Below are 23084 nucleotides of genomic sequence, written 5' to 3'. Positions count from 1 at the left end.
AACCACAGTTCCACGGTGATTATTAAATGTGTTGCTAAATATTCATTAAAAACTGAATTTAAAAAGATTTAATATAAAGGATCAACTCCACATGGAAACATATATACCTAAGATGTGGTGCTATTCTGAGAATCATCTGGATCCCAGCGTCAGATACACTGCAGTCCTCCAAGCTCAGATGAACCTGTCTTTCATTGGACTGGCTGATCACATAAGACACAGCACAGCACTGATGTGGATCAAGCTCATTTCCACTCAAGTCAAGATGATAGTTCACTTTCTCCAGGAACAGCAAGCAAGCATCAGGTGACTGAGACTCATACAGGCACTGACACACAAAGACAGCATCAACATCTTCATCATCATCCATAAGCTCTCCATCTGACTGAAGCTGAAACAAAGTGTTCATGAAATTTCTGAAGAGTGCATAATCAGATGCTCTTTTGATTTGATCCTCGAAGAAGAAACTTTTCAGCAGTTTGGGATTCTGTTTTAACAAAAACAGAAGTCCACAGAGGAAAGGAATTGTGTGTTTCAGGTGTTTTCGCTTTTCTGTGTAACAAAGTTGGAGAACCTTGACCATCTCATCTGGATTTCCAAGCAGCCACATTGCAGAGAAGAATTCCTGGACTGTATTGTGCAGAAATGCATGGTACTGTTCTACGGAGGTGGGAGTGTCTTTAATTGTTATTTTTTTCAGTAAAACTTTACTGATTTCAGTATCAACTCTGTCAATGTTTGATAGGTTTACAGCTTTCTGCATTGTTGCGTTAAAGGCACTTTCCATCAGGGAAGTTAATCGAGGTCTGGTGGCTTTTATATACTCATCAAGTTCACTATTTTTTTTGTTTCCAGCTTTTTTCAAGTCTTGACGGAGGATTTGGACAAACATTTCTGTAACGGTCAGCGGACACTTGGGAGATGTTGGGTTTCTGAAAGACATGCAGGCTGCCACCATGAATGCATACATTGGGACATGACAAAGACTGACCAGTTCTTGATTGTTCAACACTAAACTCAGGAACTCTGAATCAGAACCCATCACCTGTTCAAAGTATTTACAGACAGACTCTTTACTGAACCCCTGAACATAGACCTTACGTGGAGACCTGATTGACAAAAAGGAATCATCTTCCAACTCTGATCTGCATGTCAGCACAATCTTCGCCTCAGGAAGGTCCTGGTTCATGATCTTCTGTAAAGATTGGTTGTTCTGTAAAGTACTGATGCCATCAAACACAATGATAACATTCTCAGAGTTTTCGTCGATATCCTGCAAAACTTCCTTTTTATCTTTTTCCAGTGGTTTGCAATACAGACCAAACAGAAGAGATTCCAAGGACATGGGGTTAGAGATCTGGCTTAGTGTAGCCTCATCAAAGTAAAACATGTAGTCTAATTCTCTGTTGTCTTTTTGGGACCAGAGGAACAGCATTTTGTGGATGACTGATGTTTTTCCTATTCCAGGTTTTCCTATAAGCAGGACTGTCTTTTCATGACTGTTCAGAAGGTCTTCAGGTGCGAGTATCTGTTTCTGCTCAGGAATGTAGCTCCTTAGTTTTTTGTGACGCAGTTTCTTGCACTTCCTGTTTTTCATTTTAATTTTATTTTGTGCAGAGTTCACCTCTGTGTCTGTGTCAAGGACTACAGGTATATATAAGTAAGTGAAGTCTTCTGTCTTGTAGTTGAGGTAATCATTTTGCTGCTTCCACTGTCTCTTAAGAATGGTTTTAGCTTTTTCTTTAAGCTCTCTCTGGTAGTTCTGACAGGGCTCCGTACCTGAAATTCATTACATAGTCAATACAGTGTAGTATGTGTTATTAAGTTTCGTTTTTTACAGGGCAGACATATGCACATATTTAACTGTAGATCCAAATGAGACATTGAAAAACTGTGTGCGACAAAAGCATGTTATTCATATTTTTCTTTGTCATCCAGACACTCACCAACACTGTAGCTGGTTTCAACCTCTTCCCCAAAGGGGAAATAGCTGATCCAGATGTGTAAATCTTGATGTAATGTCCTTTTCCTGGTGACATCGAGGATCCTGAGTAACTCATAACTGGCTTCATCCCCTTGTGTAATGACAAAGCCCAATATAAATCTTGCTTTGTCAAAATCTGTTTTCTCTGCTTTGAGAGCATCAAGTTGATGGACACCGAATACCTTGTGCTGACAGAGATTATCGATGATGAGAGGAAGGTTTTGTAGATTAGTCACCAGATCTGCCCATTTATTTGTAAGGTATTCAGCAGCACCTTGTTGAGCACAAGCCATAATACATCTTCAACATCAGCACAGTAACTATCCGGTCTTGCTCCATCCACCTGAGGTATGAGAATCAGGTTTAGCTCATTCAGTAATCACACTACCTGTACAGCTCTGTTGTGTGAACGTGTTAACTCATCATACTCAGAATAGGGCAGTAATCCAATGTCAACATGCATTTATTTGAAAATGTGCTTCATATCTTAATTTCCTCAAAGGATTGTTTTATGGGAGGCAGAAGCTGTTTGGTTATGCAAAAGATTGTGGCTTTCAAGAATTAACAATAAACAAATAAATAATAAGTCATGCAGCAATACCAACCTGAAAACACTCTAGAAACTAAAACACAAATAAACTACCAGACACACAATAACATTCCAAAAACACAGACACACCAAAAAACAACTCATGTTGGTTAAATCAGTGATTACTTTAGTGTATATGAGACAGGGCATCTGCTACCACACTCTTCCCTTCTTATAGTGAATTTCAAGGCTGAACTCCTGAACTATCAAAGCCCATCTAATGATGCGCTGTTTTGCATTTCACATCTGAGAAAGAAAAATTAGGGGATTATAGTGTGTGTATACACACTATACAATATAATATACCAGTCATTATATATAATGACTGGTACACAAACATATACTTCAAAATGTTGCAGAGCCAACAACTATGCTAGGCTCTCCATCTCTGTTGTAGTGTTGTTAAGTTGATGGTTTTAAAAACTTCTTTGAATAAAAAGTCACAATGGTCGACTACATTCTGGTCATCCTGTAACAGAACCACACCAGCACCAGTAGCACAAGCATCCACATCTAATTTAAAAAGGTGTTGTGAAATCTGGGGCAGACAGTACTGGAGCATTACAAAGCAACAACTTTAAACAGTCAAAAAGCATTCAGACATACATCAGAGCAAACAAAGTCACAGGAGTGAAGCAAATTCATTAGAGGCAAGGCAACATCAGAAAAATTTCAGCAAAATCCATCCTGTCATACCAAGAAACTGCTTTAGTACGTGGCATGAGGAACTCCATAATTGCCCGCACTTTCTAACCAGGTGAACTTGTCCTTGCCCAACGTGCTTACCAAGGTAAATCACAGTAGTTTTGCCAAACTCACATTTTGCCGGGTTTAAGTTAACTAACCTTCTTGTAATCGACCAAACACAGCATGGTGGATTTTCACATGGTCAGCACAATGGGAGGAATATACATTAATATTGTCCAGGTATACCTGACAATAAGAAACGCCCATCAACACACGATTCATGCATCAGTACTCGGTACTGCTAAACCATTTAAATAATCAACCTCCTTCTGCGTGAGGAATAACTTTACTTGTCTTACCAGTGAGTTGACATGTATGGCATGACCTACAATAATATTAATATAATAATAGCGAACAAAGGGATGGATCATTTTGCTGCTCCATAACAATTAGTTCTTTGTCAATGGACAGTAGCAGTTCTAATTCAGCAGCACAAACAATGGACATGGACTCAGACTACATAGCCCAAGAAATGGGGAAAAACATGCAGAGAAAGGTTGAGGCCATTGACTTTCGATGATGCAGACTTTTGAGACTGCATTCGCATTACAGGCAGGAAATACAGAAAGAAATTCAGACACCATATCTACTGCTTTTTGAGACGCTTGCAATTCAGACTGCGGATCATTAATTACCTCTGGAAGGGGCAACACTTTTCCACCAGCCAAATTATTCCCTAGAATAATGTCAACCCCCTCCACGGGTAGCTGAGGACGGACCGCAACCTTAATCGATCCTGAAACCAGTCGAGTCAGAGAAACATGCACAGAAGAAACTCCTTCTGGTGCTTGTCCCTTGATTTTTTCTTCTATTTTGGACAAACAGCGTAAAGATGATCAAATTCACATTGTTTTCATTCACTGTTTACATTCACCGTCTTCATTTTGGGACGATGGTTTAGATGTTCTTGAATTCCTACAATATTCCCGACACAAAGGCGAAGTGAAAGTACTTTTATGAATCAATACAAATTTGTCGGCACACCCAGCACAGCTTGCGCCACAGCAGAAACTTTTCGTTCTTTTAAATTCTCTCATTTTTACACATTTTTAAAATCTAACTAATAATGAAATTAAAATAACTTCACAGGGTTGCTCAAAATTAGTCACTGGCACCATTTATCAAAGCGTACCCTTCTCATGGGCAAACTCTACAAATATCTGATTGGCTGTTTTCATATGACTACAAATTTTTCAGTGATAAGCCTCATGACAATTCATAAGCCCTTAAAATAATGGCTTTTAGTGAATCATAATTACGGCTATCTTCAAGAGATAAAGCAGACCGAAATTCTTGGGCTTTCCCAGTCAATTTATTCTGCAACAAAAGCGGCCAAACCTCTCAAGGCCAGCACAAAGCAGCAGCTATACACTCAGATGCACCCAAGTATGAATCAATCTCTGTCTCCCCAAAAGTGGGAACCAAACGAAATCGTTTGCTAAAATCGAGGGCAACTCAGGGGACGAAGAAGGGGCATTTAAAACAAGGGAACTGGGAACTGGATTCACCGGAGACGTGGAAGCCTGTGGTGCAGAAGGCACAGCTTCCACACAACGTGCAGACCCACAATCAAGTTCATACTGTCTTACATGCAAATGCTCCTGACATTTAGTTTCAAGATCAGCTCCTTTAATTGAACAGCTAACCTAAGAATTTCCAAACTCTGACCAATTAACAAATGCAAAACAGCTCCTCACCTATAACAGGAACTTTAGCTGAAGACTCACCATCTACATGCATCTACATTCCCTAACTCTGAACTAGAAATTTCAATGGGCTATGTACCAGCTACAACTACATTCTCAGCACTTATCACCTGTTGAGTAGCCGTCTTAGGACCAGAAATTTCATAATAATCTGCTACCAACAACAGATCAGCCTTACAACAACCCTCCAAAGCTTCAAAGTAGGAGACTGTTTAAACGTCTCAATACTAAACTACCAATAAACAAATAAAGTCCAACAGGTTAAACAGAAAGGGCAGACCACCCCTTTTGTTAAAAAAAAGAAACAAATTTACACAAAGTGCTTTCACTGGCCCACATGTACCTGTAGGCCAGCACATCACAATTAACAAAAAAAGGTCTGTCGACGCGGAGGGGAATCATGCAAGGCCGAAAAAAAGAAAGAACGCTCCTTATTGCTAAACACACAGAAGGCTTTTTATAGCCGGAACAGTCAATCACACGGATCAAACTAAAAATCAGTGGTATCGCCCATCCCTACTTCTAACTGAAGAACAAAGCTCGAACAAATCTCACTCACTGCTGCCCACTAAAGGTTTCACCGGATATTACTGCACCCGTTAGACACTCAACCCAATACTTTCCTTTAAAACACTCATTCATAAAGATAAAACTGAATGTCATTCAGTTAACATTTAAGCTGATTGTTTCCTTGTTGATATGTGAACTTTGTTTCACAGAGATTTTACAAACAGCTCTGAAAGTGAAATTAACTAAACACTAAAAAATATTCCTGTAGGGAATCCAGGAAAACTCAAACCTAAAGTGAAACTAACCAGCACGTACAAAACTTTAAACATCGACCAAAACAGACACAGATTCCTCAGTCAGTGAAGACGTTTAAAGAGAAAACGATGTTCATCTCCTATCGGTGTCGCTTTTAATATGTAGGACTCGCTCTTAAACTCAGCTTCCGAGAGAAGATCAACAGGAAGCTGCAGTTTTCTTCAACATGTTCAGAGCGAATAAAACCCCAGACTGACATCAGACTGCTCTCATTCCTAACCAAATACAGCTTCAGACAGAGGATAAAATCAGCTGGAGAGATTCAATCTCAGTACTTACTGCTCCTTTACACCCGGTCAACTCACACTGAGCTGACTGACCGCAGCCGCCCTCCGTCAGAACTCTACGGTAAGCCAAGAGGCTCTTGGAGCGGATGGCTTACTCTGGTCATTTCTATGGCAAGCCAAGAGGGTCCGAATTCCTCAGGGTTTCGACGGCGTATAAAGCGTGCGTTGTGTGTAAAAACGCCGTCCAGAGCGGCGTTTAGGGCTTTTCGTTTCAGACCGTCGGACTTCCCGGCAGAATTTTCTTGCATTATGCAATGAAGAGAAAAAAGTCAGGTCACCAGATGTGAACTTTCTTGCTCTAGACAGAGGTTTAAAGCTGGGTTTAATAGGTCGTAATACTTATCGTTATAACTGAAAGGCATTCAGTCCCACCAGTTCTCAAGCACTGCAACAACAATCGCTTCTAAACCATCACGGCGAGTCTTACTTGGCTTTATATCCTGTTGTGTTGTTTGCTGTGAAGGGAAATTAAAGACAAAGCATTATTTACACATAGAAATAACCCAAGAAATCCGGAGTGCAGTCCGTAACGTCCAGATGTTTACGTGAAGCGCGTGCACGAGGGGGAGTCGGAATTTGGCACAACACCGGCAGCAGGCGCTGAAGCTCAGGCCACCACGCGCCTCATAGGAAACAATGACCTGCATTTACAGATCCCCTCCTTCACCAAGAGGTTCAGCCCTGGCTTTAGTTTGCTTTGACCAGGTCGAAACTCTGAGACAGCCAAGAGAACTTTTTTATTGCTTCCTGTGACTTAATCCCTCATGTGGAGCTACCGCAGTCCACACTAACAAACTAAGGGGATGTCTGTCAAAACAGAAACACCACCTAGTAAAAAAGCGCGGATTAACTTTAAGGAGGCTTCCGATTTCGCATCCACTGTACAACCTGCAGTCACGATGCTTGTCATTGTTTCACACGAACGAGTAGTCAGAAGAAAATTAAAGCTGTCAGTATGAGCAAAGTAAACACATACACTTCTCACAAGTTCTGCTTTTGTCCATCTTGAACACTCTTGTCCAGCGTGATAAATAAACAACTTTATAATAACTCAGTCTGTCATGAAGTCTGAATGTTTTGGCTTTTTTTTACAGCAGAAACAGAGTTTTATTCATTAATTCACACTTTGACCTTCGGTAAAGATACAACTTCACGTTAAAAAACAACTATAGAACTTTTTTCCAATTTTTCACCAACTGTGAAAGCAGCAATATTTCTCATATAGCAATAATTTAACTTACTGTTATCATTTTTACAGTGACTAATAATAATAAACTTTCTCTCAGACTACTATAGCCTCACACTCGCTCACTGCCTGAATCATAAGCTCATCTGGAATTTCCTCCTTTCCTGCAGCGATCTTCTCCACTTCATCCAGGGCCTCCAGGCAGGAGTGGTCATCAGGCCAGTTAACCCAAGCCTCTGTGTGTTCTGTCTGAGAACAAAACGTGGCTGACTGCTCGTCCCTCTCCACTGTTTGTACAGAACTCTGACTCAGCTCAATGTTACCCATCTCATCCATCAGGAACTCCTGGTCCTCCTCATCCTGCAGAGACACAAACAAATGACATGAATGTTACAGAAGGGCTGCGATGGTCACTGTACTGCCACAACACTGAGGTCGTGTAACGCCCACCACAGAGCTGTGCTAATTACCATCACTACCACAATTTATTTATTTTGCTGGTGAAAGGTGATTAACCATCATTCATCATACTTGGCATCAGTTTATAACTTTACTAACAGTTTTCTATTAGTAAAGCTGAGATCTGTTTATATAAAAGACCCACTGCCTTTCTCTGTGTACACTTTATAGTTATCTACTGTGTCTTGTAGTGGCTGTTAATTAACATAGTGACCCAAAAAAAAACACTGAATGGTGATCTGAGATGCACTGAGAAATTAAGCAGTGCTCAGAGTCGCATAGCGGCAGCGCTGGTATGCATGCCTTCGTTAAAAACAACGTTTGGATGTTTGGATGCTTCAGTGACAGGTACAGCCCTCAGAACACATTTGACTTCAGATTTTACTTAGTCACTCAACATTTTCAGGCATCCTCTAAATGGACATCATTCCCACAACAATTAGCTTAACCCAGGCCTGTGCTGTACGGCACGTTTGGCCTGCTAACTTAAACGATACAGGACCAAACACCAACAGGTTCGATTTCAGCTTTCTGACACTCACTTGACTTTTGCTCCCTCTGAAATGAGATTTTATCATCTAAACCTGTTACAGCAGAGCACTACTTAGACAAACCTGTATGGTGGTGATTGCAGCGTTTGAGTCAGCGGTCTGTGTGCTAAACTAACGTCAAGCTAGCTGATCCAGCTGCAGATCCAAACACCAATAAACAGGTTTAATAAAGATAAAGAAAAATCACCAAATGGCGCTTTTTCACTGCAGTAAGAAAACATCCGCACTGTTATAGGCCTTATATCCCAGTAGTGAGCCAGACCTGTGCAATACGATAACGTAATTTTGCTACACATACAGCACAATCATAATTTTAAAATGTGATGCTTGTATATAGATCAATGACGAAGGAACTTCAAAACAATCATTTAAGAAAATGTAAACATATTCCAATGTGCATTCATGCACCTGCAACTTATTGGCATTTATTTAATTAAATATAATGTACCTTAACCTTTTTTATGAATACTGAAAATTGTGTCTAGAATTTTTGTTGGTTCTTTTTTCTTTAAATAAATAAATAATTTTAGTAATAACAAAAAAACAGGTATTGATGGTTTTCCTCAGGTCACACCACTTCACTTTGTAAACTGAATCAATCAGCTACTTGTGAAAGGATATTAAAACAGTTAAACGTTTCGAGCAATTTATGGAGGACCTTTATTTAATTTTGAAAAGCGGAAGGATAAATTCCATTTTAAATCATTCAGGTAACCATACTAACGTCTACATGGTTTTGGCCTGAGGATGCTGGCAAGGGCTAACTGCATAAAAATGATGAAGCACTTGCAAACAGTTTGCACAAATGCCGACAGGACCCCATGCATTTTGGACTTCCTCAGAAGCTCCCATCTGACCAGCCCAGAAGACACCACTGAGTGGCAGTTCCCCTCACTACACATTCTCTGGTAATACTCTGCCCACTCTTTCTTAAAAGTATGTCAAAACAAGTCTTTTTTGCCACTTGGCCAATTAGTTGTAGAATAACATGATTTATAACACACATTTATTAACTTAGTTGTTGAAAAAATAGAAATGCATCTAATATCACTGACTCACAAGCTGTAAATGAGCATAGGTCCATGTGTTCTCTGAGCTTGCCCTAACACAAATACAAACTTTTAACTGGATCAAACTCTGCTGGCTCATAAGTACATATTTATAATTTAATATAATATTAAAATGTAGTCTTTTAGCTTCATTGAACTATTACTTTTTAACAAAAGAACAGAAAATCCCAATTTCATTGTCAATAAAAGTATGAAAATTTCTTCCAATCAAAAAAATTAAATGAGCACTAGTGCATGTTTATCCAAGATATAAGTATGCAGCGTTTCATCAGAACCAATTCTGTTACTTTTCCCCGTCAAAAGCCAAGTTCAGCTGTTAGACCTGAATAAATACCGTAACGTGAGAAGTAGTGTGCACGAGTCTAACTCCACACTGCAAAGGCGTTTTCTCCTCACAGCTTCTTAGGTGCGTTTCTATGGTACAGACTACAAAACCCACCAGCTTTGTTTCCTCCCAGTAAGATACAGACGTTTTCTGTCACTCTTGTCACGTTACGAGCTGTTTCACGTTACCCGCTATCACTTTTACTGGTTTCCTATCTAGAGGCTGATTTGACCCGCATCAGAAAGAGAGCGCTCATATCTGGCCAAGCCTACAGCTCGCCTGTAGGACGGCTCTCCACTACACAGTTCAGCTCTCAGGGTCGCTCATGCTCAGTCAGGGGGCAGCGGCAGAGCCTGCAGGGCGCTCTGAGCTGGAGATTCAGGGCTGAACCAGCGGTTTTACTCACCATAACTGCACCTGACACAAGCTGACGCTACCATGCTAACTCCGCTTACCGGGCACAGATAAATTACCAGCTAGTCAACGTACGACTCGAATTATCGATGATTTGACTGATATTATATCCCCGCTTAAAAAAACTCAAACAAAAGAGCAACTTACCACTGTTGTTAGCCTGTCTGGCTAAATGTACAAGAAAGTACGTCAGGTTTATGTACAAAAGTCGCTATAAATCGCTTACAAATTTAGTTTATGTAATTCTCAGCTCATTTTTAAGGTGCAGAAAGTGTTTTAATAAAAGTCTCTTCACATATCGCAGGACATTACCTGAGGTAACAGCTAGAAGAACTGAGCTGTCCTCGGCGGCGGGGTGAGAAACCGTTGGTCCGCGAGATTTCCGTTGGAGTTTGAATTTTAAATGAGAGCGCGCGGGCTGCAGTCAGGCGACCTCACCCATAAAACCATCCAGCACAACATTCAAAACAACACGATATGAAGAAACTACGTGAAAAACTGGACATAAGCATTTACGAAGTTGGCGTTGTCAGCCTTTTGTGGCATGAAGAGCCAAAAAGATTCCCTGATAAGTCTCATGTGAGAAAGTAATAGGCAAAAATAATAAAATAATAATAATTAAATACATTTATCTGATTTATATATGTATCTCACTCCCACCATACACAGATGTTTGCCTTTGTGGAACAAACACTTTTCAAACTATTGACATATTGTTATTTAATTGTGCTGTTGTTGATGGGACCAGTCATCCCATGATATCACACACACATTATCTGGGTCATGAGAGGGGGGGGGGGGGGGGGGGGGGCACCCTGGACAGGCCACCAGTCCATTACATAGCAGACACACAGACAAACACACACACACACACACACACACACACACACTCAAACACACACACACAAACACACACACACACACACAGGCAAATTAGCATCTCCGAACTGTGGGAGGGAAGAGGAACCCACCAGATAGGAGAAGAACATGTAAACTCCATACAGAAAGGACCCCGATCATCCAGCTGGGCCCCTCTGGATGTGAGGCACAGCCCTACCCACTGTGCCGCACCCCATGCAATCACAAAGGGAAAATAAATAATGATACTGCAATCAAAGGAAGAGTCATGACTAATTCTATTGATAAGATTGCTCGCCATACATGCTATGCCAATAGTCTAGATAAGTGGTTCCCACCCCTAGTCCTGGAGGACCTCCAGCCCTGCACATTTTTGTGTTTTCCTGCCAAAACACACCCAACTCAGGGAGCACTTGTTAATTACTGGACTAGGTGGATAAGATGTGTTGGGAATGGGGCACACATTAAAATGTACAGGGCTGGGGGTCCTCAGCAATCAGTTGGGAACCAGTATGCTGTATCAGTGATCTCAAACCCTGGTCTTGGAAAGCTGCCTTCCTGCAGTGTCTAGTTGCAGCCACAATCTGCCACACCTGCTCCAGTTAACTGACTTCTTCCGAAGCTCCTGATTGGCTGGATCAAATGCATTAGTGCCAGGTAAGCAGAGGGACAGCATGTTAAATGCAGGTTGGAACTAAACTCTGAACATTGTAGCTCTCCAGGACCAGGGTTAGAGACCCTTTATACCCAATCATGACACTCACCTGTTTCCAATTAACCCGCTCACCTGTGGAAAGTTCCAAACAGGTGTTTTTTGAGCATTCCTCAACTTTCCCAGTCTTTTGTTGCCCCGTCCTAAATTCTTTGAAACGTGATGCAGGCATCAAATTCAAAATGAGTGAATATTTGCAAAAAAACAATAAAGTTTATCTGTTTGAACATTAAATATCTCGTCTTTGTAGTGTGTTCAATTGAATATCGGTTGAAAAGGATTTGCAAATCATCGTATTCTGTTTTTATTTATGCTTTACACAACGTCCCAACTTCATTGGAATTGGGGTTATATATATAATGTGTGTGTGTGTGTGTGTGTGTGTGTGTGTGTGGTACTGGTGAACAAGGGCATAGCGTTGACTGATCAACTGACTGACCTCCTTCAACATGTAGCTCATGCAGACCTCTTGTGGTAGTGGGAAACCTGCACAAAATAAAGCAGAAAGGTATTTTTGGTCATTTTTGTGTGATGCAAAAAGGGAGCTTAGTGTGATTGGTGTAAAGTACTTACTAGAGGATCTGTAATTCTGACTCCTGCACTCAGGGTCATGACATCTCTGATACCACACCTCATCTTTTAGATCCACTACAATTCTGAAAAGACAGTTATAAATAGTTTAATGACAGTTTAGAAACAAACACACATCCTGATACTGAGTGGTCTGTATTTGATCATCAGTGTCATAACTTGAACAGGAGTATGATATAGCATAACAGGATTAATTACGGTTAATAAAGCATAATAAGATTAAATGAGAAAACTCACATGATGTTGTTGCTCTTGTGGAAGCGACCCACATTATAACACCAGCGGTACTTGGCAATGTCATACACCAGCAGCTGCTCAGATACAAAGTAGGTCCAGCGTCTAATGCCTGTTATTTAAAGAGGAATTCCACAGATTTTCTGAATAATTCAGCTGTTGAGATGTAAACAAAGTAATTCTAGAGTAGTGTGATTTGAAATGGTGCCTGGTAGAGAAACTTGCCCATACATTTCTTTACAGTGGTGGTGATAGGACCAGGGTCACAACGTCAACAACACAAATACATCCATTTTATTTAGAATCCAGACATTTGTACTGGCCTACACGTGCTTTCTGTATTCTTGTATGTGACGGTTTTAAGGGAAAAATGAATCTAAAATATTATTTTATAATGCCTGTAATCCGGTTACCCTTTGTTAAATTTTATGATCGTCCAAAATGACGAAACAAAAAATGTTGACACAAACATCCAAAGTCAAGAATGTTCTTCTCCCACAAAGTTTCCATTTTGGAGACACATGGATTTGTTGCAAGACATATATAACACACACACATGGAATAACTTCCTGTGAGGTAGTTTTTAGAATTATTAAGCTTTTCAGATGTCTGGTTCCTGTCATCACCAGTTCTGACAGGGCAAGCTTCTCTAGAATGACACATCTCACCTTAAAACCTTGCTGTATGACTTTGTGTACTTCTTACACAATATATATGAAATATAGCTGAGCTGAATTTATACTACTAATGTGAAAACTTTAACATGTGGGCTCTTTTAATTATGTCATTACTTCCTTGAATGTTGTCCTTGTGCACCAGCCTCTGCACAAATTCATCTACGTCCTTGTACGGGGACGGCTGCTGTTCACCTGCAAATTCTTTAAAGAGCAAAAATAAAAAGCATATAATAAGTTGTCTACTGGTAAGAGAGAAAATGTTTCATAAAACATCTAGTAGCATGGACCCTTCAACAATTGAAGGGTTTACCTTTATACATTCCAGTCATACAGCACACAACCTGATTTGCACCAGTGTCAACACTAAAACATCCTACGGTCACACTAAAGTCTTTATAGCTCAACAGTGTTACCTGATTTAACACAGGCATGACTTTACCCTCTAATATTAATCTGGCAGATTTAAACCCTTACATTTATTCCAATTTAGGATAGTTAGAGCGAAACCCTGCACCACAACAGCCCTTTGTGAAAGATTGGCTCTTTTTTTTTAACATCACCACTCTTTAGTACCAGATTTAGCTCTGTTTCATCCATTTCTATACAAAGCAGCCAGGACTTAGGAAATCAACATCTCTTCCATTTTTGCTGGAATGCGCAGCGGAGCCAGGCAACAGTAAAAACGGCACTTAGCACATCATAACATATCCTATCTTGTATCATAGACACTTACAGCGGATTGCAGTCCAGTAAAACTATGGTCGGCTAGTTGGCAGGCACAACTTGACTTAACTTCACGGGGGGTTGTACTGCAAGCCAAACAAACACCCCTTTTACTGAAACTCTAGAAGACTATGACTGTATAGGGCAGCACGGTGGCGTGGTGGGTAGCGCTGTCGCCTCACAGCGAGGAGGGCCTGGGTTCGATTCCCCGGCCGGGTGATCGCGGTCCTCTCTGTGTGGAGTTGCATGTTCTCCCTGTGTCTGCATGGGTTTCCTCCGGGTTCTCCGGTTTCCTCCCACAGTCCAAAGACATGCAGTCAGGCCAATTGGACGTGCTAAATTACCCCTGGGTGTGAGTGACTGTCTGTGTCTGTCTGTCTGCCCTGTGATGGACTGGCGACCTGTCCAGGGTGTATCCTGCCTTCCGCCCAAAGACTGCTGGGATAGGCTCCGGCACCCCCCCGCGACCCTGACGGAGAAGCGGCGTAGAAGATGGATGGATGGATGGATGGATGGACTATGACCGTCACAGACTCTTGCATATATTCACTCATTTTTAATTTGACGCCTGCAACACGTTCCAAAGAAGTTGGGACAGGGACGTGTTTACCAATATATCATCACATACTTTTGAATAATAGTTATTACTATACATTAATACGAAGGCTGTAGGTCAAAGAGGTAGGTACCTGAGTTTTGAGGTCCTTTGTCCTGAAGTGAACAGTGAGATACTGCTGGATGCCTTTCTGGAACCTCACAAATCAGAATCCTCTGACCAGTGAAACTAGAGAGAAAGTACCACTGTCTGAGTGTGTGTGCATGATAGAAGGCTTACTATTGCCTTACCAGTGTTTACATTTGTCTTGTAACAATGTAACTACACTGCAAGTGCACATAAGCACATAAAAATAATAATAAAAAATCTATATTTCTCCTAAAATAAACTATGTGGTACATTTCGACACAGGAACGAAATCTGCTATTTCTTACTTACACGGGTCTTTTTGAGTATAACTAGGTCACAACTGGGGACATTTTTTTTCACAATCTCTGCATAATTAGATCTAAAAGATGTGAGCAAAGTCATTCAGAATAGTTTGATGTTACATTTTAGAGAAATGTAGTGAGTCAGAATTGTTCACAGTGGTGGTGACAGGAACCAGATACATCTGTAGAGTTTAATGCCTCTAAAAGCCACCCTGCCAAAAGTTATTACATAAAGAGCAGAAATACTGTCTCACACACTGTTTTATGGTATTGATCTATTCATGGTGGAGAGGTACAAGCAGGTCACTGTAAGGCAAAATAGCCCCCCAAAAACACATTTTTCTGATTTCCCGCTATTTAACCAATAGCAAGGTTTCATGTAAAAACTCACGAAACACGTAGATGCACTGGTCATTTTGGATTATAAATGACCGATCACCACCACTGTAAAGAAATCAGAGTCAGTTAAGTTTCTCTACAAAGCATTTCTTTCAAACCACTCTGAGTGACTTTTTTACATCTCTACATATTGTTAATTACTGTGTAATTGGTACTATTGTAGATTTTATTATTACTATGAATATACATCATGCACACATACACCAAGAGCTCAGAACTGCTTTCAACGCTTTAAACACCACTGCTATACTTTACGATCATCACCTGACATTGGTAACTAGGGAAGCCAGGAACGTGCGCTCCTCTTCTGTGCTCTGCTTGTCAGACTTTGGAACATACATGTTATCTTCAGCCACTGTGAAGGCAGCGTTCTTTCCCAGTTTTGAGGACTTGTAGAGGCGGAAATTTCGGTTTTTGGTGTAGACACCTTTGGTTGAGAGCAACAAATATTCATACTGATAAGACTGAAAACTATCATGCTCAATGAATTCCTTAACAATAAGCATTTCAGTGAGTGATTTCCACTATGCTGCCTTGGGATTGAACGTTTTGGGGAAAATATATACAGTGTGATTGTTTGCAATTGCAAATTAAATGTGATTATATTTCCCCAAATTAAGACCGATGTGTGTAGGTAACCTCTGTTCTAGCTGACTACTGTATTATGCCTCATTTGAAAAGCTGGCTGGGCTAAAACACTTTTTCCAACTTCAGTGAGAATGGGTCGGGCTAAACTGCTGCATTCTGAATAGATGGATATATTTAAATATATGTGCTTGATTTCACAACAATGAACTCCAAACAAATTGCTGTCATATATGAACTTGGGGGTGAACAGTATGTCTCTAAACTTTTCTTAAAACTGAATTTTCAGCATAAAATTATTGCTGGTAAAACTAAAGACAAGGCTAACCTATGTCAGACAAACCGGCCGTCCCAGGAAGGAAACTTACCTAGATCCACAAAGAGCTGCTTCTGGCAGTCTCTGGACTTTACTATTAGAAAGCTCAAGTCCTTCTCTTCTTTTGCTTCATGCTTTCTTTTCTTTGACTGAGGCTCCTCATGGATACCGCCATCAACTTCTGAAGTGAGAGTTTCTGAGCTGTGTTTATAAAAAAATATAAGAAAGGAAAAAATGAGAAATTAAATGTCTATGGAAAGGTAATACACAATAAAGTAAACTGTGTTAATAGAACTGATTAGTTAGATTTTAATTCAAGTATAACTCGAACAAACGTTGAGACAGCATTGAAGAACATTTCTGTGCACACAACTAACAACATGATCATACTTTTACAAACTTTAGCAAATCCTGTCTTACTGAACAAAATTTAACAAACATGCACTAGGACATAGAAGAAAAAATAAGTTAAGATCGTAAGCAGCAAAACAGCAGGAGTTATAATCAGTGCAAATTAAAGCTCGTCTTACCCTTTTTGAAGGCTTTTCATGGCAGGTTTAAGTATACCATGGATAAACCGACCTATTATGGAAATACACCAAATACAACCATGTCACCACATGACTTACAGTACAAGATACAGTCTTTCACATGTTAAATCAATAGAATTTATAAAAATAGCAATACAGAGAAAATGCTAATGTTTACAAATATGAAATAGGAAGGTCATGAATGAACTTGGAATTGGCTTAACAAAGCCAGCTAAGAATGCTTTAAAAGATGAAAATGTTGATGACTTTTTATACAGTAATTATTGCTTGAAGGTAGTGGGTTGTTTACCCTCTGAGAAGCTTAAATGTTTTTTTAGTTTGAGTTATCTAAAGTTGAAAAGGTTCATTGGTTGGTTACTTAAACATTGAAAATGCTATAAATACTATGATATTTCTAGGTGGTTCCTATGGTATTCTAGGTAGTTGATAGGGTGCTACTAAGTGGCTGCTAAGGAATCCCAAGTGACTGCTTTGATTGTTACTAGTTAGTTGCTACTGTGTTTAACACGATTGGCAGTGTGTTGCTGCTAAGGAGCTGCTATTGTATCCCAGGTCATTTCTAAAGTGTTGCCATGCCATTGCTAAGCTATCCCATGTGGTTGCTAGGGTGCTGCTAGGTTGTTGCTATGCTATCCCAAGAGGTTGCTAGGACAGGTTCTGGTATCCATAGAAGGCACCATTAGTGGTGGCAGAATTTTCTGTTATGGTTCCTTTGAAAACTACGGAACATGCCGTCAGCTGTCACCCGTCTACAGCCAACTTCTTCTTCTTTCGGCTGCTCCCTTTAGGGGTCGCCACAGCAGGTCATCTGCCTCCATCTTGCCCTATCCACTGCCTCCTCTACTTTTACACCAACCATCTCCATGTCCACCTTCACTACATCCATAAACCTTCTCTGAGGACTACCTCTTCTCCTTCTACCCGGCAGCTCCATCTCCAACATTCTTTGACCAATATGTCCACTATTCCTCCTCAACACATGTCCAAACCATCTCAACCTGGTCTCTCCAGCCACCAAAATGGAATTTGTAGCAGTTAGATTTAAACTTTGTCATTCATTTTCAATGGCAAGACTATATATTTGAAAGACCACTCTTTAAAAAATTCCAAGCAGTTAAAACATTCCAAGTGAATTATTAGGGTATAGACACTACAATTTTAGCTCGAATGTTGTAGTATGAGTAGTGTTGCAATTTTTTTTTTTTATGGTCAAACACTGTCAAGCCAACATAATAATAGACAAGTTAAGATGGAAATATCATGACAAAAAAAAAAAAAAACAACCAATCATCAGGTCTTAAAACATTATTATACTTAGAATTAGTTTCTAGTTAATTAAGCCTTGGCAAAAAACACTTGCAATGGAGATTCTCCATTGGCACTGTGAATTACTTCAAAACTAGGCCGAATCTTTGTCTGGCCCTTACAGCTTAGACCATTGATCTTCAGCTCAAGGACTACAATTCTCTTATTAAGTGAGGCACTGAACTCAGTAATGACAGATTGAAAAGAATATTTGTAGATACGGTGGCCTCTTAAATGAAACTTAGACTCACCAACGTGGCTGTTGTCCTTGAAAGCTGAATTGGGGAGCAGGAAGATGAGATGGCGGCTGAATTTCTCAGCAGTGCTGGAGTCCAGATTCAGCACATCTTTAGAGGAGCACTGTAGACCATACACCTCTTCCAGCTTCTCACAGACATACTGTTTTTGAAGGGGATTAAACAGAAGAAGAAATGGGTGTCAGACACAGAATGAAAGGCAAAGAAATAACATTAGCCCACATTTATTAAGCATCTCAGAGAAAGAGCACTGATCCACGACCAGCTCTCATCAGGTAATAGAATTTTATTCAGTGTAATATAAAATGCCTATGATAATCCGAGATCAGTATTATTACACTACAAAATCTGATAAATACAGGACATTGTGAAAAATAGACATAAATTACCAATTTTAATTTGATAAAATTATTTCTTCATAACTGAATTGTGAGGCACACATCTACATTAATTTACAATTTACAACTCCAATTACAATGAAGTTGGGACGTTGTGTAAAACATAAATAAAATCAGAATACGATGATTTACAAATCCTTTTCAACCAAATAGTCCAACAGTTTAAGAACAACGTTTCTCAACGTGCAACTGCAAGGAATTTAGGGATTTCATCATCTACAGTCCATAATATCATCAAAAGATTCAGAGAATCTGGAGAAATCTCTGCAGGTAAGCGGCGAGGCAGAAAACCAGCACTGAATGCCGTGACCTTCGACCCCTCAGACGGCACTGCATTAAAAACCCACATCATTCTGTAACGGATATTCCCACATGGGCTCAGGAACACTTCAGAAAACCACTGTCAGTGAACTCAGTTCGTCGCTCCATCTACAAGTGCAGGTTAAAACCCTGCCATGCAAAGCGAAGCCACATATCAACACCACCCAGAAACGCCGCCGGCTTCTCTGGGCCGAGCTCATCTGAGATGGACTGACGCAGAGTGGAAAAGTGTCCTGTGGTCTGACGCGTCCACATTTCACACTGTTTCTGGAAATCATGGACGTCGTGTCCTCCGGGCCAAAGAGGAAAAGGACTGTCCGGATTGTTTTTGAAGTTCAAAAGCCAGCATCTCTGATGGTGTGGGGGGGGGTGTTAGTGCCCATGGCAGGGGTAACCTGCACATCTGTGAAGGCCCCATTAATGCTGAAAGGTCCATACAGGTTTTGGAGCAACATCTGCTGCCATCCAAGCAGCGTCTTCTTCAGGGACATCCTGCTTATTTCAGCGAGACGATGCCGAGCCACATTCTGCACGTGTTACAACAGCGTGGCTTCGTAGTAACAGAGTGCGGGTACTAGACTGGCCTGCCTGCAGTCCAGACCGTCTCCCACTGAAAATGTGTGGCGCATTATGAAGTTCAAAATACGACAGCGGAGCCCCCCGGACTGCTGAGCAGCTGAAGCTGGACATCAAGCAGGAATGGGAAAGAATTCCACCTACAAAGCTTCAACAATCAGTGTCCTCAGTTCCCAAACGCTTATTGAGTGTTAAAGGAAAGGTGATGTAACTCAGTGGGAAACACGCCCCTGTCCCAACTTCTCTGGAACGTGTTGCAGGCATCAAATTCAAAATGAGTGAATATTTGCAAAAAACAATAAAGTTTATCTGTTTGAACATTAAATATCTCGTCTTTGTAGTGTATTCAATTGAATATAGGTTGAAAAGGATTTGCAGATCATCGTCTTCTGTTTTTATTTATGTTTTACACAACGTCCCAACTTCACTGGAACTGGGGTTGTAGATCAAATCTCTTGATCTGAATTAATGCAAAAGAATGCCTCACAATTCATAAATGCTTTAAAGTTTTAATCCATTCTTAGACCTGCCATGCTCATAAAATTTTATCAGACGATTAATAGGCATATAAATAATTGTGATTAACTATTTAATTGCCTGTTCTTGTTCATTATATCTAAGTATTAAAGTACTGGTATAAAGTGGCCAAACTGGCTGATTATCTATCTTGTTTCCTACATATTTTTACTAAATAGCAAACAATTGTTGTACTGAAGTTATATACTACACTGTTGTCTGTCTCTATTAAACAGAATATTTTTTTTCTGGTGAGCGAAAATATAAGCAACAACTAATAATTACACTAGCGATCATAATAAATACATTTGATTTAGCTGCATAGCTAATAAATAAACATGCATTACTTGCACTGCCCTGTAAATGTAGCATATATAATGCTACTACAGTCCTATGTATTCTGTTAAATGTACATTATAAAATATAAATGATGGAAAAAAAACAAGCATTCCTTCTGCTGTAGTCTACATTTAGGCATGTTATGTTGAATTGTTTAACAATTTCCATCAAACAGAAACTTCCTTCCTGTAAAACAATTTCAGGCTTAAAAGAGATAATAACACCTCTCCTGCCTGATGCAGCAAATATGACCATGGTAGACACTGTTAATGAACTTTTCAGCTAGCAGACCTTTAATACTGGCAATGTGAATGGGCTTAAATGGTGGGTGGTTGTCTTTGTTTTCACCTGAATCAGTGCTCGCACCATCTTTTTGCCATCCAGGTGTTCATTGGAGGGAATATGAAACTCCAGGTCAAAGTACAGTTTGCAGACGGCACCCTCTATGATCACCTCATAGCAGTGCATCAGTGACTGTCTATGAGAACTAGAGGGACACATTAAAAAAATGTGGCTTTTATCAATGGTCTTCAGATGCACTTGGTTATGTGAACGCCTGCTTTGGATTATGTGTTCAAGTGGTGGCCCCTACAGCCAGAACGGTGCAGATCACTGTTGCTTGAATAATACTCAAGCTTTCAAGCTTTCCTCTATTTGTCACATCTGTATGGTTATCTATTATGGTTATGGTTGATTACCATGGACTATAATTTCAGTGCTATTCCTTGCACTTGTTGACATATATTTGACATACAATTGGTGCCTGTGAGCAGCTACTGAAAGGTGTAAAACGTATGGTTCATGGTGACTGACTGCGCGCTACAGATGCAGCAAATAGAGAAATTATAGTGAATGTTTTTAAAGGCCTTTTTCACTTGTTTCTAACTTCAGCTCTAAAGACAGCCTTTCTGCCTTACATACCCTTCTGTATGACTTATGCATTCGAGTGCCTCAAATAACTTCTGCGACACAGTTACTATTTCTGTAATTTAACCAAGAAATGATAGTTGGTAAGTCACGCTCTGGATAATCTGTATTGCATGCGCACAGATACCTGTAGTAGTGCCAGAGTTCACTGTAACTAGTCACTAAGTAAACCCTCTGTCCTGCATCTGTGCTCTCTTTCTCCAGAGCAAAGACATGTACATCCTGAAACAGACAATAACAGACATTTAACTTGCTTATAATAGCACAGATTTTATCGAACCTTACATTCACGATTTAAAACTTTAACATGTCCTAGTTTTTTAGACCTCTTTGCAGGTTTGGCTGAAGGCAATGGCCGCGCTCTGGCGTGGAAAGAGCCTCCAGACGGAAGAAGGCTGCCACGGACGGGACAGACGTGGTTTATAAGGGCAGCAAATGGGAGCAGCTTTAAAGGACTGTGCCCTCTGCTCCAACGACTTCAGTCTGTCCTGCCACTTTCTGCTCATCATCCTCACTGCGCTGTCTGGAGTCGAGTCACCTGTCAAAACACAAATGTCCAGCATGTATAGTTGTCATTCATAATGGCAAGGCACAAAGGAAGGATGGCACAAGAAAGGCACGTTTATTTGAAATAAATGTGTTGTTGTTGATACTTTGCTAGTTACTAGTTCATATTTCACCGTTAGGTTACTAACGGCTGCTGTTATCAAACAGTCTACTTTATATTATATTACACAGCTCTGTGATATTTCAGGCTTGAGATATTGCAGAATGTCTGACTGGTATGGGCCCAGTAACGATGCTGGGTATCTAATCAGTGCCATGTCCAGCACAAACGTTGTAACTTGGTTATAGAAGTTGCATAGCATAGGGTTATTTAGGCGACTTGTAACGTATCTTTATCATTCATTTGAATAAGAGTCTACATTAGAAATGGGGAGTTATGAATGTTACTGCTGCACCACTTAAGGTGGAACTGGAAAATTCTGAATGTAACTCCTTAACTATTTAAGGCGGAACAGGAAAGTTCTGAATGTAACTGCTGCACCATTTAAGGTGGAACTGGAAAATTCTGAATGTAACTCCTTAACTATTTAAGATGGAACAGGAAAATTCTGAATGTACTGCACCATTTAAGGTGGAACGGGAAAATTCTGAATGTTACTGCTGCACCATTTAAGGTGGAACGGGAAAATTCTTAATGTTACTGCTGCACCATTTAAGGTGGAACGGGAAAATTCTGAATGTTACTGCTGCACCATTTAAGGTGGAACGGGAAAATTCTGAACGTAGACGCCAGCTCCGTGTTTATATGACAGCTTGCCTGCTAGCGTTAGCGTTAGCTAAATCAAGCGAAATAAATGTCAACAAATATCTCTAACGAGAAAAGGATAAAACTATGTTGTCTACTTCCCCCTTCCTCGCACCAACCTTCGCGGTTTGTCACATTTGTCGGTTTAACACTGCGAAGACGTTTTCCAGCGACGGAGACGTCGGTTTTATAAAACTGTCAAACGCCACTTTGTTTTGATATTCGCGGGCTGCAGTGCATGCCGGGAAAAAGTCAGCTGGACGGGAGTTTTGGCTGTGTTCCGATTTTCCGACAAGCGCTCCGTATACACTATCTAGTGTAAACCTGCAGGTCTGCCGGTACTCCGTGCAGCTAAAA

General features: G+C 40.3%; 2 protein-coding genes across 4 annotated transcripts in view; both read right to left on the bottom strand.

The window, feature by feature from the left end:
• LOC108415153 overlaps nucleotides 1–6677 on the bottom strand; it is a 103642-nt gene extending 96965 nt beyond the window's left edge. Inside the window, exons 1-4 of one of the 3 annotated variants that reach the window (XM_037532758.1) lie at nucleotides 6131–6676; nucleotides 2167–2327; nucleotides 1947–2075; nucleotides 108–1779 (exon numbers count right to left, since the gene is read on the bottom strand). In XM_037532758.1, coding sequence (XP_037388655.1) covers nucleotides 108–1597 — 1490 coding nt within the window. In that variant the 5' untranslated portion in view covers nucleotides 1598–1779; nucleotides 1947–2075; nucleotides 2167–2327; nucleotides 6131–6676. Of the gene's footprint in view, nucleotides 1–107; nucleotides 1780–1946; nucleotides 2328–6130 lie in introns of all 3 variants that reach the window. The other 2 variants (XM_037532757.1, XM_037532756.1) reach the window with 2 other exon arrangements.
• Nucleotides 6678–7225: 548 nt separating this feature from the next.
• Nucleotides 7226–22947, bottom strand: primpol (primase and polymerase (DNA-directed)). Its single transcript, XM_017724919.2, has 14 exons — nucleotides 22847–22947; nucleotides 21742–21953; nucleotides 21543–21637; nucleotides 20837–20975; nucleotides 18333–18480; nucleotides 16756–16807; nucleotides 16278–16426; nucleotides 15589–15751; nucleotides 14628–14722; nucleotides 13330–13416; nucleotides 12542–12650; nucleotides 12287–12369; nucleotides 12153–12199; nucleotides 7226–7684 (listed from the first exon to the last, which is right to left on the bottom strand). The coding sequence occupies exons 2-14, from the start codon at nucleotides 21922–21924 to the stop codon at nucleotides 7421–7423; spliced, it is 1614 nt and encodes a 537-aa protein (XP_017580408.1). The 5' UTR covers nucleotides 21925–21953; nucleotides 22847–22947; the 3' UTR covers nucleotides 7226–7420.
• Nucleotides 22948–23084: the final 137 nt, after the last annotated feature.

Source organism: Pygocentrus nattereri, chromosome 22 (assembly GCF_015220715.1).
Source record: "Pygocentrus nattereri isolate fPygNat1 chromosome 22, fPygNat1.pri, whole genome shotgun sequence".
NCBI classification, from domain to species: domain Eukaryota; kingdom Metazoa; phylum Chordata; class Actinopteri; order Characiformes; family Serrasalmidae; genus Pygocentrus; species Pygocentrus nattereri.
This window is presented reverse-complemented; position numbering and strand designations above follow the sequence as displayed.